The following is a 20,490-nucleotide window of genomic DNA, read 5'->3' as shown; positions in this document are numbered from 1 at the left end:
CACCTCTAAAGTGCTCCGTTATGTATCTGTAATGGTGTATACCTCTGTAAAGTTCTCAGTTACTTATCGAAGTTAAGTCTGCGCTCAATAAATACAATAATAATAATAATAATAGTAGTGTGCAGTAGAGCTTGGCCCATATTTTCGTTCCTTTTTTCGATGTTACAAGCTGCTTTTTTGGGCATATTTTGTCATTCATGCTGGAGAGGATTCGGCCTGAGTACTTATTGGTCATCACCATTACTCTAATTTGTATCTTAGTCATTGTAGTATTTTTGACCCTCCTTCCCATAGTGAAGTTTGTTATGCCTTTGTAATCCTTATTTGTCATTTCTTAGGCAGACATAGAATGAGATTTGGAGGATGGACCTTCTTATAGGGGAGTGTTGGGGAGTTGGATGACAGTTCCTTAAAATATATATATGAGAGATGGAGAGGCTATAGCGTTACAGCTTGCCTATCGCAACTGTCCGGCCACACCTAATGGAATATGAGGATGAGACCAGACATCTAATAATGGGGGTGTACGAGTAGGTAAATCAGTTTCTATAAATGCCATTTGTGCGCTTTGTCAGATTTCATTAGATTAGGACTTCATGTTTGAGTTCATCATTATGTTTAGTATGCTCTCTTACCATTTCAGTGGGCAATGTGATGGCAATGGTCAGAATTATGTTGCACTGCTTTGGGTTTATCCTGGCCATTGCTACGATAGACGAATCTGTCAGGGCCTACTAAACAGCTTGCCCTGCCAAAATGCATTGTTTTTATGCAATACCTTGTTTAATTGCAGAAGAGGTTTCAAATGTCTTTTAATTTTGTGACTTGTTATTATGCTTTTCTATTTGGTCTCTCGAGAGGTGCACCTGTCTGGCTCAGAGAAGGAAAACCAAAATATTTTTCACATCATGATTCCCTACTTCTTATAAAGAGTATTCTGTTGCCTTCCTTCTCGGTCGAAAATGTACTAGCACTTAATTGACAATAGCCTCTGAAGGAAAATCAAGCAAGACTGTTTACTATGCGAAACCCAGACCTTGCCTTCAAAGAACACAATTCTCTAATCCTAGCTTAATTTTTAAAATGTATACTGGTAAAGGTGACACAAAAAGGCTACTAATCTCGCCATTGTACAACATGAACTGTTTAAAAACGGGTTATCTTCTGAGATGTTTAATTAAAACACTGTTTCATTTGACTTTTTCTGTGGTTTAGGCCAGAAATGAGCCTGACATCTATGAGACGAGTGATCTACCTGAAGATGACCAAGCTGAGTTTGATGCGGTAAGGTAACGTTTTGGCGGTTTGCATGGTGGCTATATGTATATTTTAGACTACTTTTTTGTGTAGCCTCAACTGCAAAATGTTTTATACCCAGGCTTAGAGAACTTTTTATTTTTAGATGAAAGCCAACATTTCTTTACAGGGTGTCTGCCCCATGCCGAGTTCCCAGAGGATTACTCTAATTAGCTATTGTTTAGAATAGAAGTGTGCACAAGGGAGAATTCAGTTACTGTATGTTGCAAACGAAACCACTGCATTACTCAAATAAAACGCCCTTAACACAAGAGTTCCTGCTTTCATCATTATCCCTTTTATATTCTCCCAAGTTGAATGTTGTTTCTTTTGGGTATAGTGATTTCCCCTTACTCTGTTCCCAAGTGCAGAATCTCTGGGCTGCATCATGAAACATGTATTGCACCTTCTTCACAACAACATGGTGAAAGGAGCTCTGACGAACAGAAAAGGTCTCATCATCCTGGTGTCAGGCGTATGCAGAATGGTGCAAGCCCAGTTGCTCTCAAATCGCAATCGCATAGCTTTGTCCACGTCGTGCACATGGGCATTCTGACAAAAACGTAAAAGGCACTCGCCACTAAACCATATAATCACAATCCAAGGTTTTCTATACTGACTTCCCGTTAAAGCCCATTGATAGGTCAAGCGAGGAACCAATTTTATTTAGGAAATAAACATTATCCCTTATTAAATGTATTCTTACTTTGTTCCTTTTGAACTAATTTCTCATATTTCACACAACTATGAACATCTTCCTTTTTAAATACTTTCTGGAGACAGCTAATCTCACTTCTGCACCTAACCTCTTCTGCTTCTTTAGATTCATCCAAACCCACTGTGCTACCTCGCCCCTCATTGCTTTGCTGCCCTCATTTAAACTGCTTAGCTATTTTCAAATCATGCCTCCACTTGCCCCCACTGACTTTATCTTTCTCCCACGGACCCACCTTCTAGTGCTCTAATGTTCATGGCCAAACTGCATTCTCACTAGTTATCTCTGCAACTGAGGTCTACTTTAGCTCTTTCCCTCCCACCACACAGAGATTCTGTCCTTGAGAGAAAGGCTTATTCGCTTATCCAGAAAGCACTGAAGAAAGGTTATTGCCACCACCTATTCTGTTTCTGATAATTTCTTTCGTTTATCTTCTTGCTTTCACCCTTTTAACCACTTGGCCTCATACCAGCTTTATACTGTCTATAACATATGTATTTTGTATTTCTATAACCCCAGACCCTACCCTCCACTCCCGTGCTATTACACTTACTCTAGCTTTGATTGTCTCCTGCCACCATCCACACTGATAAATTGAAGGACTACAAGATCCAAACATGGCCTTGACATTTTTTCTTACTGCTTCCACTACCTTTCTGTACCTTGATCTCCCTGACGACTACACGTTTGAATTATACCATTGCCTTGTTTCTGTTCCCCACCTTAAATATTAGCTTTTTAACTTGACACCTCCAACGTTTGCAGGTTTCTTTCTGCATGCACATGGTTACTCCCAAAGTACTGCAATCAATCCCAATGTTATGTGGACAGCAAAGGAAAATGATGTACAGTATCTGGGTCAACTGCTGAATGGTCGTCCAATACTATAATTGGATCGAAGATTGATGGTTCTAGATAATGTGCTTGATCACATTGAACGGTTGGTTGCTATTGTGTATGATGCATGCTTCAAGCATTTATTAATCTGCATGCCTAACAGTGTCCTTTGAAAAAACGGTAGTCTTTTTCTGGAGAACAAATGGAAGTTGCATCAATTGAGCTTCCATAATCCAGACCTGTTTTAAAATAAGTTTTCTTATTTAAGCATCAAATACTTGTCTTTGCCACCTCTGTCAATGTGAACTTTAGGGCACGAGTATCACCTTTCATCTCGATGTTTGCCTGGACCTGAAGATCACTTATTTTAGACTAGCACTTTTCAATTGGCCATGTGCCTAATCTGACACCGCATGAGATTGCATCAAACCTTTTTGTAGTTTTTATCTGTAAGAATATGAAAAAGACATTAAAGAAAGGAACCTTGTCCTTGCACAGCATAAATTATGTTTGCACCGAAAGCAGCAGATAGAAACACCTACACTGGGTCAATATGCACTTGAGCGGTGGCTAAATTAACTTTTTTGCATCTTTTTTAATTTGTCTTTTTAAAAGTATTTTCCTCCCTCACCGAGCCCTCTAAAAATAAGATCTTTGTAACATTTATTGTTTGGAATCTTTCAAAACATTTATTCTGTCACACCCACCATGCAGACAAAAACGCATGACAAGTATATCAAGATTCATTGTAATTCGTTGCCTCTGCATCAGCTGTTGTACTCTTGCCTACTACATGGTGTTCTGCTGTAGTAAGCCATTTATTTCATTTTTTAGAATTAGTTATGTCATTGTTTACTTAATCAATACAATTGGATGAAAGTACTTTTCTGATTTATTTTTAAAGTGGTTTTAGAATGGCAAATTGGAGCTCGACTGTCGTAAGAGCTGTTGGAGTTTATTACAATGTTGGCATATCTTCTAACACTGCTTTGTGTTTTATTAACGTGCACATCGGAACTTATCTCACGCTTTCCCTCCCCTTTGACCTTCTTGGCTGGATAACTAGTTTGCACAAGTAAGACCGTTAAACTGCCTCTATTTTGCATGTTTTTTGTTTTTCAAGCATGCACCTAAATCTTTGTTTTCCATCTTTTTAATTTAACGTAGAACAATTTGTGGTTGGCTGCATCGAATGCTTTGATTTGAAATCTATGTATGGTGCGCTGCTGTGTGGTGTTAATTTCTATTTTGGGATTTCTCATTATTGTGGTGTGACCTCCCTTTTTTTTCTTCAAAGTAGAAAGCACATTGCACAGTTGAAGGAAAGCACACACCATAGATGTTTATACTTGGGATGCAGAATACATTTGTCATCTGTTGTTATATTGACATTTTTTCTATGACTCCCACATGTTACATTCACGCGAGCTTCTTTTTAACCCAGAGGTCGTGCACCCCAATTTTGAGAAATCCCAATCTACCCGATCACTTGTAATGAGCATGGGAAACAAATGTGTGATGCAAATGATCAATAGCAAACTTTAAATCACGTTTCAATACTTGCTTTGGCTTGAGTAATCTATGACAGCAATTATCTGATTAAAATAGATTATTGAAATGTTTAATATATGGGGATAGCCTAAACCTCAGATTGCTAACCCCACGTTCCTATTGTCTTTTTATACTATTATTTCTTAAAATGGATTTTCACAGCATGGCTAGTTGAGGTAGGATTCCATATGTAGTAGTGAGATAATGAGAGGCAACCGTTTTCAGATTATTCAATTTGAGCGTTCCCATTTTGATGTTCCATAGCCTTGGTTCTGGAAAAATCACGATGATTAACAGATTATGTGAAAAGTAAGGGCAGGGGGGCGTGGCTAGTTTCAGGCCAAAATGGCTGTGAGCTCGGTCAAAGAGAGCTCCTAAGGGAGCTCTTTTTGTACTTCAAGGACACCAGCTCTCACTATAACAGTGAGAGATGTCGGGAGAGGAGTACTGGCAGTCAGAGAGATAGGCGGCAGGCCACATGGCACAGTGAGCAGAGCAAGTGCTCTATTGGTGTGAAGAGAGGTGCCTGGGCCTGCAGGCCGACGGCAGCCATTGGAGACAGCATGGAGCCGCCTTCCTGTCCTGGCGAGGCATACCGAAGGCACTGTGCTCCTCATGCCACAGACATGGCACCAGGAGAAAAGGGACAGTAATTTGCTCAGAAGTGCTGCAGACCTTGCTGGTAAAAGGCGTTAAGATCAAAATCTCGGAAGCCTAGCTACACCGGTTCAATGGATTGCTTTTCTCCTGCAGATTCCTCATCTTGATAGATATCCTTGTCCAGCTCTGCTGCTCGGAAATATTTTCCAAAGAGGGTGTAGTGGACCTCGACTCGCTATTGATGGTCGATCGTCAGCTCCGGAAGTGACGTCAGGCACGATACATATACCATGTCACCACACCCCATGCCTCAGTTCCTTTTTTCTGCGTGCAAAAAACAATGCATCGGGAACCTACTCGAGTGTCACTCAATGTTTTTCACTAACTTTTTTCCGATTTACCTCGACAATGTCTTCGCACCGGATCTCTGGTTTCAAGCAGTGCTCTGATTGCGAGAGCAAAATGTAATTGACGGACCAGCACAATGTCTGTTTCTGGTGTTTGGGTTCCACTCACGACACACAGGCCTGTGCGTCATGCGCTACGGTGCAACCCAAGTCCGTGCGAGACAGCCGGTAAGCGGGTCCTGGGCCAACCGTCGCTGAAGTCTCTTGGGCGGTCTCTCGTCCGGTTGTCTGAGGCTGAGACTGAGGAGCCCACTCGTCACGACGATGGCCAGCACTGCAAGAAAACAAGAAAGAGGTCCCACTGAAGGAGCCATTCCTCATCCTCTTCCTCACGGAAGAAGAAGCGACGCCACCATCGGCGACAATCTGATTGTTCCTCAGAGCGATGTAAGCCCTCTAAGGGACCGACCACTCAGGAAGAGTGAGATTTGTTTAAAAATGAAATGCTTGACATGTTTCGTCAACAGGCAGCTGTCGGCTTTGGTCTCCACCACCGACCAGCAGGCCTCGGCAGCAAAAGCGGCGCTCGGTACCTCCAGCCCCACGCTTACCAAGAAATCGATGCCTCCAGCGCTGACTGAGCTCCCACAAGACCAGAAACTCGCTCTCTAGAGGCCTCTCCCACGGCGCTCGCCAGAGCTATCAGTGCCGATACCTAATCCATCAGCCTCTAGAGCTCTGCTACAAGCTAAGCTCTCTGCCTTTCAGCCGCTGTCCCGGACAACCTTTTCAGACTCAATGAGGTCGATTTTCAGCACCGATTAAGCCGAGGAATGTGAAGAGGTCAACCCCATCTTTGTGGGTTCCGGTGGCATCGACTATTTCGAGGACCGAGACCGCTCGATGGCACTTACTCAGGGCCTTCAAGATGCCAGTGGGTTGGACACATCTCCAGACCTTGAGATGCAACAAAAACAACCCTACTCTCACTCTCATGTCAAATTTCGGACATTAGTAGAGAAAGTGGTTGACACACTCAGCCTCAAGTCGTCCGGCATTTCCCATCAAGGGAATTACCCTACAAACATCATGAATCAGGGAACACAACATGCCTTTTAATCAGGACATAGCAGACCCTTTGACGTCCATCTGGTGGAACCCATGCACTTTACCCCCAGCGAGTACCAATGTCACAGGGAAGTACAGGCCGGCAAGAGGGGGACCCTTCCTTCCTCTCAACACACCCTTTCCCGGAAGGGCTGGTAGTTCAGGTCAAATCTCCCTACAGACAGGGAAGGGAAAAGGATAGACGCTTTGGCCAAGAAGGTTTTTACCTCTGGCAGCATGGCTCTTAAGGCCACAAACGTAGCTTGCGGTTTCGCCAAGTTTTTCTACGGTTTGTGAAAGGCTGTAGAGCATGCGGCAGAATACGTCCCATAAGGTCCCATGCGGGACGGATTTATACAGCTGGTGGAGGATGGGATGGAAACTGCCAAGCAGTCCTTGCAAACAGGCCTGGACATTGCTGACTGTGTTGGCCGCTTCATGGGGTCAGCAGTAGTTATGAGAAGGCAGGCCTATTTGAAAACCTCCGGCTTCTCCCACAATGTACAAAACCACCTTCTAGACAGGCCTTTTGAGGGGGAGATGCTCTTCGAACAGAAGGCGGATGACTCTTTAGAGAAATTTAAGGAGTCTAAAATTGCTGCTAAATCGCTGGGTCTGGCTGCGCAGCCGGCTAAGCTTGCTTTCAGCTTTGCCTCTAGAGGCAGAGGCAACAGGCGCTATGTGCCTTATGGCAGGAAAATGCAGCTCCCACAAGCCAGGCAGGGGCAAAGGCGTTTCCCGCGTACAGGAAGGGACAGAGGTGCTTCTAATGGCCAGAAGACAGTAGCTGTGGCTGTGGTGATAGCGCCTTCGAAGCCGCTTTGATTTTCCCCTCCCACGACATACCAGTTGGTGGACGCTTGGCAGGGCATTGGTCGCAGTGGCAGGAGGTAACCTCTGCTGCCTGGACCCTGAAGTTAATTCGCTGAGGTTATTGTCGCCCCTTTTTATGAAAACCCCCAGACAGACCCTGTCTTCACCAATCCAACCGGGACAGGAGTTCCAGGAAGAACTGCAAGCCCTATTGTCAAATGGTGCAGTGGAAGAGGTGCCTCCCTATCAGGGTCAGGCTAGTTTTCCCGGTATTTCCTGGTACCCAAAAAAGGTGGAGATCCCCGTCCCATTCTGGACCTTAGGGCTCTAAACAAGTTCCTGAGAAAAGACAGGAGATTCATAGTTCACATATTCCTGTACCTGGAAGACTGGCTGATCCGGGGGAGGTCAGCGGAAAAGGTTTTGACACATATAGACGACACCCGTCTGCTACTGCACAGGCTGGGCGTCTCCTTGAACTAAAGGCTCCAGTTCATCAGGGCAGTCCTAGACACTTGGGCAAGGAAGGCCTTCCCTCCCGAGGAGAGAGCCAACAACATACAACAGATGGTCCAGTTGTTCACAACCACACTGCCTTACACGTGGCTTCCTTTCTCTGGCTTGTGGCCTCATTGCCTCCTGCATTTTCCTGGTACCAGAGGCCAGACTGCGCATGAGATCCTTCATTGGCTCCTACGAGACCAGTGGTCTCAGTATCGGGGAGCTCTCTTGGATACTCTCAGGGTGTCCAGCCAGGTAGTTTGTGGACGCGGCTGGTGGGACAGCGTAATACTCTTATGGCGGGGTAAACCCTTCTGGCCTCCTTGGCCTCAGACCCGAGTGGTCACGGATGCGTCCCTGTAGGGTTGGGGCGCTGACTGCGAGGACTTGCAGGTGAGCAGCCTCTGGACTGCATGGGAAGCCAGGTGGTATTTGAACAGGCTGGAGTTGCGAGCTATCTGGCTAGCCCAGAAGGCATTAGCCCCATCGCTCAAGGGGAAGCATGTCACGGTTCTGACAGACAACATGCTCGCCATGCACTACTTAAACAAGCAAGGTGGAGTGCATTCCTGTCCCCTCTGCACAGAAGTGATGCAACTGTGGTTCTGGTTGCTAGAGAATAAAATCTTGGTCTTGGCAGTTCATCTGGCGGGGACAGGGAACAGTTTGGTGGCTGCTCTGAGCAGGCAGAGCACGGTCTCACAGAAGTGGTAAGTGTCAGAAAGTCCTGGAAGAGGTCTTCGCTCGCTGGGGTACCCCAGCAGTGGATCTGTTTGCTTGGTAGCCAACAGGAAGTGCGAACAGTTTTGCTCAATGGAATTCCCCAGCGAACGGTGCACTGGGGGATGCCTTTCTGGTGGATTGGACTCTCCATTACACATTCCCTCCGATCCCTGTCATTCGGTGGATTCTCAGGAGGTTGAAGAGGTTTCAAATGAGCATGATCTTGATCGGCCCGGATTGGGTGAGAGGGACGTGGTACTCGGAACGCTTGGATCTGTCCATCTGTCAACCTCACTGGTTGCCTCAGTGCCGGATCTCCTCACCCAGTCGGAGGGTCGCATACTGTACCCGACACCGGATTCCCTCAACCTACATTCATGGTTCTTGAGCAGATGAGGTATGATGACTGGGACCTCTGTGAGGAAGTTCTTCAGGTGTTGCTGGCTGCACGCAGACCACAAGATCTCTGTATGCATGCAGGTGGAAAAGATTTGAGCCGTGGTGCAGGGAGGGCGAGGTTGACCCCATCTCTTGCCCTACTACAACAGTGATGGAGTTCTTTCTGTCACTAGCCTCTTCAGGCCTTCAGGTTGCAACACTCAAGGGGTATTTGGCGGCCCTTTCTGTGTTTTAAAAGGTCCCCAGATCAAGATTCCTTTTTTTACCATACCGGTCATGGCCCAATTCCTGATTGGCCTTCACAACAAATTCCCGCCAACTCCCTTTGTTTTTCCGGATTGGGACCTTACCTAGTTCTCACTTTTTTTATTGTGGTTCTGTTTGATCCTATGCATTCTTGTTCGCTTAGGTTGCTATCCCTTTAGATCGCCTTTTTGGTTCCCGTCACATCGGCCAGTAGAGTTAGCGAGCTGCAGGCCTTATGCGGCAAGCCTCCCTTTTTGCGTTTCGTGAGGGAAAAGGTATCTCTTAAGGTCAGAGCAGGGTTCCTTCCGAAGGTTGAATTTCACCTTTCGCAGTCTATTCATTTGCTAAATTTTAAGCTGGTTAGCCTCCTTCCGTTTTCCTATGCAGCGTTTGAGCCCAGGAAAAGTCGGGCGGAACTGAAACATGGGGCGTAGTGACGTGGTATATGTATGGCGCCTGACGTCACTTCCGGAGCCAACTAACGACCACTGTGCAAGATGGATCGAGTCGAGGTCCACTACGCCCCTGGGAAAAAAATTCTGAGCAGCAGAGCTGGACAAGGATATCCAGGAAGATGAGGAATCTGCGAGAGAAGAATCCATAGAAAGAACATTACTGTAAAGTAATTTCTCCATCCCTCAGCCAATGGAAAAGTCGATTTTACGCATGGAGGGTAATAGAATGGAAAATAGGCTTGGATACAAGGGGAATGTAGTCCGGGCCAAACAGATCAGAATCATCGGTCTCCCACTAGGTGCAGAGGGAGAGGAAGCAATCTCTTTTGCGGCTGATTGGCTGCCGGAGATGAATTTCACTGGAAGTAGAGGAGGACCCAATCTATGTAGAAAAGTGCTACAGGATTAAGCTGCGGTCTGCGGAAAAACAGCGTGATACGCAAGTGGGGCCAACTCTTCTAATTAAACTTTCTGATGCCTGCGACAGAGAGAGGTTCCAGAAGGCCGAGAACGTGAAGGGATCCCTGGAGTACCAACACCATAAGATTTTAATCCTTTTAATCCTCCTTGGCATCCAAAACCGAAAAAAGGAGGAGGAGTTTGAACCTCTCTTAAGAAGGCTTTTCTAGCCCCAGGAGTGAAAGCAGGGTTGCTACCTCCTGCTAAGATCTGAGTCACCTGGGAGGGGAAGGAGTACATCTTCTGGGTTGTGGTGAGAGCAGAGGAGTTATTGAAGTCTATCCCAAAGGTTGCTGGGGCCGATAAGGACAAGGGTTGAACATATGTGAGCTAATATTAATGGAGTGCACTTACTGAGGCAAGGCACTTGAAGGGATTTGTCGCATATGAAAATGTGGGATAAGTCTACAGCAGCTAGATACTTCGTGGGTTTGAGTTTCCGGGGATGGGACTGTGGTGCAGTATATTAAACCAGGGGGGGGGGGGTCTATAAAATGTATGCGCATATAACTTCAAAAGAGCTATTTCTTGCCCCGTGGTTTAGCAACACATTTTCATGTACGTTAAAAGAACTCCTTCCATGTATTGCTGATCATCACATTGTGATGTACACCTATTCAAAGCTTTAATGTGTCCGTAAAACAAAGATTGCACAAATGGTGAGCTTTATATTTCTGTTTTTAAAATTCTGAAATGGCAAATTAGGGTACAGTTGGATCGAGATTGATGAGCAAAGCAATTGGGTTGACACATGACTGTGGTAGCATCCACATTTCTGTAGACAAACACCTTTCCAAAAAGCATCTTATTTGAAAGGTTATTGGAATTTGGTCTAATAAGTTATCTTTCCCTCACTACTGCCTGGAGTAGGCTGTGTGGTTATTCCCGGAGTATCCCACTTCCTTCCCGTTCATACCTGCTGCCCAGCACTAATCGTTTCCCATTTGTCCAATATGGTTTATGGGGCATCGTTATTGAGAGACACATTTTTCAGAATGACTTTTTACAAAATACCAACGGCCACCTAGCATTGTACAGATTGCACACTTTTATGTTAGGAACTCAGAAGAATTGCTAACGTAACTCAAACTACGACACTACTTCGCAAGCCCCCCTTTGTTGTGAGGTAGTGTTGTAGTATGAGTTAAGGTTTCATTTGTTGGGAGTTTTGCACTTTTTATAAGAGTAATAGATGAAACTGCTTGTTTATATCTTGACAATGGCATTACCAGCGTTCTTAAAGCTTAATTTTTGTTGCCTGAGTTTTATTTTTGTGTGTGTATGTGCACGTATGTACTTTTGTTGAGCATATTCCACATGCTTTGGTGCATTCAGCGCACATTGTATGTGAGCTTATTGCATGATGTGAATCATTTGTGTATATGCAAATGCAGAGTATATTGGCTGTGTAGTTACACCCCATGCTTTTAGAGATTGTGCATATTGTGCTTGCACATATTCAACCATATTACATTGCGTACGGTTCCCAGTTCTCCTGTGTGCATACCAAGTGGGTTTGTGTGCATGCCTATTCCAAGCGCCTCATCCATGCTTGAAAGCAGAATGTATATGCATACTGTTTTTTTTCTCTGTGTATGAATATTACTTCCATTTGCTATGTGCATATTGTGTTTTTATGTCCTGTGGGTAATTCATGCTTGCGTGCATTGTGAAAGTAATGTTTATGCATGTTGTGTGTCATCTCAGTGTATGCTTGTTGTGCACATAAAATTGTATGTGTATTTTGCTTACCTGTTTTTCGGACTTCTTGTATGTGCAAATCCATAGTTGGAGTTATGCTTATTAATGTGGTGTGTACATATGAGGGTCTGTGCTTACAAATATAAGTGTGCATTTAGCGTCAGCCTCCTTTGCTCTTTATTTTGTTTTATTTTAGAAAAAAGCGTTATTTAAGTTTGACGCGCACATGTTAAGCATTACATCTTAAACGTTACTGCACATTTACGTCATATTGTTACTTTTCAGGTTCCACACATTGGGTAGCATCTGTTCTGCAACATGGACACAACTACTTATAGGTCATCCATTAGTCTTTGTCAAGGAATGTCCGAAATTCACACCATATATTCCTAAGGCACCACGATAGTGGCTTAATTGCAATATTCATGTCTTCTCACCCATTAACCCACATTAACTCTCTAAACCATTCTCGCTTATTCGGAGGCTGTTGGTCTTTCCATCTCATAAGAATATGTTTAGCCGGCCGACGCCATACATTTAGAAAAGCCCTCAAGCGCTTCTCATGGATCCCCTTCCACACCCCGAACAGTACACTCATGGGTCATCTCTCCAGTTGTCTATCCACCACCTCGGACAATATGGCATAGATCTGTTCCCAAAAATGCTCAAGTCTAGTGCAGTTCCATAGCATGTGCATATATCCTGCGTTATCATAGCCACATCTTGGAGTGCAGCCTGCATGGTCGGGATATATTTTCTGTAGTGCACATGGTGTATATTGTAACCTTGTGACATATGTAGGATCTTGTACTGAATTAACTTAAACCTTGTATTCATTGAGACCAATTTAGTAAATAAACACATTTTTCCACAGCTTATCAGCTTATGTCTAGCTCCAGTTCTGTTGCCCATTTCTCACAAACCTTATCTTTTCTCACAGGTGTCTTACCCAATATCCATGAATATAAGGAGACCAATATTCTCAGTCAGCCATTAGAATTGGATAAGGAGATCAGTAGGTCATTCTCAGAAGTTTCTAATGGGTAACATTCACATCATTTTTGCACAGCAGCTCTTAATCTATAAAACTGAAGGCTTTCCGTGGCCGTGCACTTATGTTCCTCCCTCTGCTTGCAGTGTCAGGAACTTCCCATTCGGGAACAAGTCTCCTATAGTATGGTATCCCAGTTTACTCTAGTGTGTCATCAGTGAGGTATCTCAGGTGGGGGAGAGGTTGTTGAAATTTGCAAGTGGCAGCCATCTATAGTACAGGTTTCCCACTCCTATTCTCCCGAAAATGGATCTTCAAGCAAACAACGTAGTCTGCACAGGGTCGAATAGGCAGTCTTTTGCATAATCGGTACCCAAAACAAATGTTTTCATATCTGAATTCCCCTCCGCTGCCCACTTCAACTTAACATACAGAGCGAGTCCTTCAGTCCCATACCAGGTAGGTGCAAATTGCATTTGGGCATTCAGCCAGTATACCTCCATGTGTGAATTGGGTAACCCCCCTAAACTCCCATTGTAAGGCTGAGCCATGTTCTCCCATTTCTTCCGAACGGCCCCATAATGCCCCAAAAATTGGGACAAACTATTATGAAGAATCTGAAAGAACTGTTTACCCAGCCATAATGGTACATTGGCAAAGAGTTAGAACAGGTTAGATAATAGTATCATCATGACCAGGGCCAAGTGTCCCTCTAGTGACATCGGTATGTGAGTCCAAAGGCCTATTTTAGTGCTAACATATGTTGCATGTGCATCGAAATTATCGGTCATTGGTGTATCCTTGCCCCTGGAAATTATAACTAGCAGGTATTTCAATCTATCTGGTGTCCATTTTAATGGAAATGCCCCTCGTCGTCTGGTTGTACTATCCGTGAGGGGGAATATCTCATATTTATCGTAATTTACCGTGAACCCTGAAAAATTGGCAATCTTGGTGATGTCTTCCATAATTGGGTCTAAGTTGTCTTGGGGATTCCTGATGTACAATAGCATGTCCGCTTATAGCTAAATGTTCTCCCGCCTACCCGATATCCGAATTCCCCCATTTTCCATGACAGTCTCTAATCAAATCTGCCAGAGGCTCAATCACCAAAGCAAATAAAAGAGGCGAGCCCTGCCGTGTCCCTCTACTGAGTTTAAATGGTGCAGAGTGTGTCGCATTAACACATACAGTGGCGGTTGGTTTTGTTGGAGTTTAATTAATTGTGTTATTCAACTTCCCCCATACCGCATTTCTGCAAGCCAGCAAAAAGATATGACCAGAACACCATATCAAATGCTTTGCGTGCATCTAGCGCCACTGCCTGGTTGCCTCATTGAGGTAGGCATCTCGGCCCATGAACTGGCCTCTTGTTTTGCAAAGTGCTATGAGCGAAAGACAATGAGCTGTCTGGACATCTATTTCGATAGCTACGAAGATCTTGGATTTTCCCATACTGTAAGGCAGGAGTGCACACACAAAGCATTCGTCCTTCGAAGTTCTTCTTCCCACTTCCTTCATATGTTGATACCATATGTTATTTCCCAGGTGAGCTGTACTGTCCAGGTAATCATTTAGTTCGAAATGATCCTCCATGGTGCTTCTTTTAGGCCTCATTCTTCTCATGTGACCTTCCATAATCATTTCATGAAGTGTGGTAGCATAACTCCTTCTTGCTGGATCAATTATAGGAACACTTATCAGTGCTCTCTGAGTAGGAGAAGGTTCAGATAGTTTTATCCGCTCAGCATACCACTTAGGCATGAAAATGCCTGCAGAATCTCCATGTGTGACTTTCTTTGGGGGATCACCCTTGGGTCATTTATCACAGGACCAGGTGTAATTGCATGCATTACTTGTGTAGGTTCACCTTCTATCAACCTTCCTGTCTTTCTTGCCAAGCCTGTTTCTTGCGTCCAAAAAGAGTCTCTAAGATGCTTCTTGCATATGAATGATTGTTAATGACATCTATCTCAGATTCAAGCAATTTGTCATCTTTCTTTGGAACAGGAATAACTACATAGGGTCTTGGCTGCCTAGTATTTGCCACAATTCTACCTTCCTTCTGCTCAGGAAGATTCAAAGGAGTCTTAGCTCCATGTACACCAATGTAGTACGATGTGTGTACTGTGAGTGAAAGCAGTATTATTATGAACAAAATGCAAGCGTAAATAATACACAGATAGGATATTTTGCAGCATCGACTTTGCAAACAACGTGGACGTCTCTTTACATCCGGCATAATGATGTTACTACTAACACTTCCCATCTTTATTGCCTACGGAAGGAAAAAAGTAACTTTAATACATCTGCATTATGTACTGCTTCTGGAAACTGCTATCCTTGATCAGCTGTCTGCTTACTGGATACCAAAAACAAGCTCTCAATGTATCCCTAGAACCAGTCTTTAAACAGAAGAAAGAAGAAAACCGACTTCAGTAAGTCTAGATAAGTTCACCGGCATACACCAGTTCCCAGAACATTCCTCGAATCCGTCTTAGACCACATGACTTGATGAATTTCTTTCAGCATGAAACAAAAGTTCTGTCTGACCAGCAACCTCTCGAACTTCCCTCGAAGGAAAGTTTTACTCTGATCTCGGAGTTCTCGCAGAATAAGCATTCACTTGTAGTATGATGCCTCTCAAGATTTCGTTTAGTGCTGCATTGTTTTTTAGATCCCTTAGGAATGTATGCACATCAGTGTGTCTTCCAACAAGATGCAGGTATTCTTCAATCAGACAATAGAAGACCAAACTGACCAGTCTGTGTGCGTCATCAGCTGATATGGTCGTATGTCCTTTCCCCACTATACTTTGGTAGCTGCAGAACTTGCTCAATGATTGCTGTGAGTAATTTCCTTACGATTGGAGCATTCTTGCGGAAAAAAAAAACACTAGTAGTTCTCCCCAGAATTGCAGTGTATGTGCGCAATATAAAGTGAAAAACTTTGAATATAACCCGTGAAACATTGTCATTGGGAATCACCATGGGCAAATCCTAACAGAAACTCAGTGAGAAATTAATCGGGGGTAGTGCACCCTCTTCCATTTGTCAAAAATGAGCCCACGACTTGCCATATTTTTCTTCTTATCAAGGCTTAAGTATGCCTCAGTCCAAAGTCAACCACTCCTGTGGCTTTAAAAACAATCAATCTTCCCTTAACTCTGAAATGACTGCACAGAGTGTTCAAATCAGCTTCCCTTAACTCTTTCATAAATGGCTAAAAGTGTCCCGAACTAAGCCAACGTCCAATGAAATCTTTTCTATTACTCAACAGCCTCTGCGTCCTTCTTTCTCGTCATAGACCTTGACTGCATTTGCTGAGGTTCTTCCCCGATGCTTGCTTCCAAAGTGTGTGGGGATGAAGAGGTCTCTCCAGCATAGATTTTTATGTCACCAAGAAAAGTCCAAGCGCGTCTGCCTTGCACTCTTGACTGCAGACGGCGTGCCCTCTTCCACAATGAAAGGGCTGTTATATCTGGGCTAGTGCCACGTCCTTGTGAAATTTCGGATTAGCACCGCATCTCCGGGGAATAGTTAGGGAAGACATAATTAACGCCACTTGTTGGAGCATCCCTTCTATGTTCTGTACTGCCCCACACCCCTTTCGCCGTAGCTGACCTGAAATGACAGAAATACATGAAGTCCTAAACATAAGATAATCGTGTAGCTCCATTCCTAACAGTTCTGCTGTTGGCTGAGCATCACTTCTAACTCTGATGGAGGCATGAGGTGTGTCCCCATCCGTCTCTCTGTCACTATCTCATGGGGGTTGAGAAGGTGGTCCGAACCTGGTTGGCTCCTCAATGCATATAATGCCAGCGGTAGGCAATGCAACCACCCTTTCTTCAAGCTAAGCTTCAACTTGGCTATCCTCTCTTTAAGCAAGCCATTGAGCCGTTCACAGATCCCATTTCCTTGTGGATGATAGGCCGAAGAAAACTTGTGCTTTATACCAAGCAACAAGCTGATCTGCTCAAATGTTTGATTCACAAAATGTGGGCCATTGTCTGACGTCATTACTTCACATACTCCCCATCTAGGTAATACTTCTCGCACTAAGAATTTGGCTGCACAGGTAGAGTCTGGGTGTGTACACGGACCAGCCTCGATCCATCGTGAAAAGGGACAAACTACTACAATCATGTATCTATATCCATTACATACTTGCAGCATGTCGACATAGTCGATATGCAAATGCTGAAAGAGGCCAGTGGGTCTCGGAATAACAACCCTAACTGTGCGTAGTGTATGCCCAGCCGTGAATTGTTAACGCACGATGCAGTTCACTACATAGAACACAACATGCTCTAACAAATTTGGTACGAACCAATCCTCTGCAATAGTTGCAGTGAAGTTCTCTCTAGTTGTGTGCGCAGGGTTGTGTAGCTGTTCCAGCACCACCCTTAATAATGCTACAGGCATCGCCGGTTTACCAGTGCTGTCTTGTCGCACACAATGCTTCAGAGGGTTTTAAAGAACACCCTCTTTGCGTCCACAAATCCTTCTCATTTTGAGGTGCTTCCCCCTGGACCTCTATTGATCATGTCCTTGACAAATTACTATATCCTTCAGACATGTTCATCATTACAACAATTTTCTCATTTACATAAGGCGTATCAAATGTCATAACACTTTCTGAACATGAACGTCTGCTGCTTGGTTTCCGCGTGAGATAAAGTCTGCCCTTTTAGTATATGCTGCACATTTAACGACTGGGAGTTGCAGTGCCTTAATAAGTCTATCCAATAAGGCAGCATGCTGCACTGGAGTACCATCCGCTCAGAGGAAGCCCTTCCTTTTCCAACGTGCTAACCCTGCGTGCACTTTTGACGTCACATAGGCGGAATCGCTGTGCACTGTTACTTCCTGGTCTGCACGATTCTCGAGCGCGACAATCCGCGCCACTAATTCCGCAGCCTGTGCTGAATAATGAGACGGTAGTCGAGCGCTTACCATCTTCTGAAACTCCCCATTGGCCGTGTGCTTTACTACAGCGGCACCTGTGTATCCCTGTCCATCATTCTGATCCATCCTTGAAGAACCGTCAATAAAAAAGTCTCCTCATGCTAAAGCATTTTCTTTTATCCTAGGGATTTCATCATAGAACTCTTCATAGTTCGAAAAAGTCATGCACATGCTCGTCCTCTGCCAGTGGTTAAGCTAGAAACATGGCAGGATTCACTATTCTGCATCAAATTATTTTGATCGCTGGTTTCAATATGACTACTTCATAGGCGGAAGACCTTTGAGAAGTCAACGTGCCTTTGTTTTTTTCCAAAATGAAAACAGTGCGTGCTCAACAAATAACGTCATAGAGCATCCCATCACTATGCTTGCAGCCTTCTCAATGGCGAACGCAGCGGCTGCCAAAGATTATTCGCACGGAAAATGACCTCTCATCACTGGGTCTAAAATCCCACTGTAATATGCAAGGGGCTTGTACCCCAAAGTGGTTCTCTGTGTAAGGACTGCTGTCATAACAGTGCCGTCCGTGGGCGAAAACAAAAAGAATTCCTCCGCATAATAAGGGATCCCTAAAACTGGAGCTGTTCAAATAGCTTTTTTCAACTCATCAAACCCTTCTTCCATTTCCTCAGTCCACACAATTTTTTCCTGCGTTACCTGTGCTTTCTTTAAAGCCTGCAATAAAGGCCTTATATATGAACGGTAGTCAAAGACCCATGCTCTGACATAATTACATAGACTTCTTTGCATGTGTTTTATCGTGTGCGGCTTTGTGGTCTTCAAAATAGCCTCCGCTCTCTCGGGAGTAACCTTTTTTCCTTCATGGGAAATCATTTGGCCTATGTACAACACCTCCTGTTGACAATGCTGTAACATCTCTTTGCCAACCTTATGTCCTTTGTCAGCAAGTGTAATCATCAGATGAACAGAATCGCGTCTGCACTCTTCCTCTAGTGCCGCAAAGTAAAATGTCATCTACGTATTGCAATACAACACTTTCTAAATCAATATTGCTTAAATCCATCTGGAGGACTCATTGAAAATCGATTGAGACTCACAATACCCTTGAGGTAATCTCGTGATTTTTTAACTTGGTCTGTCTGAACGTAAATGACGTCCGAGCCTGCGAGTCTTTGTGCAATGGGATTGAGAAAAATGCATTTTTCAAATCAATCGCAAGGAAAATAACGTGCTTCAACAGGTATATTACATAAGATTGTATCAGGATTAGGAACTAGAGGGAACTCAGCCACTACAATCTGGTCCATCGGTCTTAAATCTTGAATTAGTCTCCACGACCCACCTTTTAGATTTTTTGATAGGGTACACTGCAGTATTACATGATGACTCTGACGTCACTAAGATACCCTGATCCATCATAGCGGAAATTATCTTAAAACTGCCTTCATCTGCCTCTTGAGACATAGGATACTGTCGTGCTCGCTGTAAGATTGCTCCTGGTTTCAATGTAATCCTTACTTCTTCAACCCCCTTCAACAGGCCTATGTCATAGCGGCCTGTGGTCCACAATGAAAACTGGCCCTTTTGCCATATCTTCATCAAAATACTCATTTTTGTGCTAACATCATTTTGTGAGGAACTTCTCGTTTGATTGCTCTCATCCAATAGGTAATGCTCATGTCAAATATTACTTGGTCATCAGATGGATGATCTCCAAATAGATCCTCATCAGTGACGTCAGTCAATCTGTAACCTTCCCCAATGGCAATTACTGCACACCATTGTCTGCCCTCATCATCATTCCCATCAAGCAAAGCCATTTCACCTCGCACTATGGCTGCTTGCAGCTCAAAGGGAAAAACTCTCCCCTCTTCTTCAAGCATAGGTATTTTTGGTCTAAACAAAAACTCATCAGGTATTCTCATAGTTCTGCCTACTAGGCCTGGTAGCCATGTCAATAGGATGCGTACTCCATAATGGAAAACCTCTGGTTCTAAAGGTGTTGCCCGCATGGCCATTTGTCCTCCAAATGCCATAATACCTTCACTCACGTTTAAATAATGCATTCCTGGTGTTGAAAACACTATGGGCCTCATTACGAGTCCGGCGTTAACCGAGGCGGTAAAACCGCCTGGTTAACGCCGGACTCGTATTACCATTCCGCCTCCGTGATTCCCGGAATTACCGGGGCATTACAACCCCGGTTTTCCGGGAATAACGGAGGCGGAATGGTGTAAATCCCCTTTCCCATTGAGTCCTATGGGACTCGATGGAAATGGGGATCATGGAAACACCGGCAGCATCTTGTAATGCTGCCGGTGTTTCCTCGTCCGCTTGCATGCGGGAGGTGTTAAACCCGGCAGGTCAGACCTGGCGGGAACATCACCTCCCGCCTGCAGGGGTCGGACTCAGGCGGTCCGGAAACAACGGTGGCAGCGGGTTTACCACCACCGTTATTTCCGGACCGCCTGGGTCGTAATGAGGCCCTATGCCTTCATCAGTAAACAAAATTGTCGTATTCAACTTTGTCATTATGTCTCGACCTAATATGTGGACAGGTGTCTGCCTTGAATATAGCAGTGGCACTGACATGTCACACTCTCCTATAGAGACTGGCAATTCTTCAGTGAAAGGCACTCTACTTGTAGCTCATGTAAAACCTTGAGTATTCATGGCATTTCCAGACAATTTTTCCTCTCGTATACATGAGCGCGTTGCACCCGTGTCTACTAAAAACGAAAAGGATTTGCCTCCTATACTGACGTCTACCCTTGGTTCCTCGTGAGGATTCAGCGTCACGGATAGTATTGAATACATC

General features: G+C 44.4%; 1 protein-coding gene across 2 annotated transcripts in view; it reads left to right on the top strand.

Annotated features, from left to right (window-relative positions):
• The window catches only part of DCTN2 (dynactin subunit 2), a 752,351-nt gene that overhangs the window by 88,571 nt on the left and 643,290 nt on the right, over positions 1-20,490 (top strand). For both annotated transcript variants that reach the window (XM_069653593.1, XM_069653592.1), the window contains exon 2: positions 1,216-1,284. In XM_069653593.1, the coding sequence (XP_069509694.1) occupies positions 1,216-1,284 (69 nt within the window). The remainder of the gene's footprint in view (positions 1-1,215; positions 1,285-20,490) is intronic.

This window comes from Ambystoma mexicanum, chromosome 3q (genome assembly GCF_040938575.1).
Source record: "Ambystoma mexicanum isolate Mex_15411 chromosome 3q, UKY_AmexF1_1, whole genome shotgun sequence".
Taxonomy (NCBI): Eukaryota; Metazoa; Chordata; class Amphibia; order Caudata; family Ambystomatidae; genus Ambystoma; species Ambystoma mexicanum.
The sequence above is the reverse complement of the archived record's forward strand: the minus strand, read 5'-3'. Positions and strand labels throughout refer to the sequence as shown.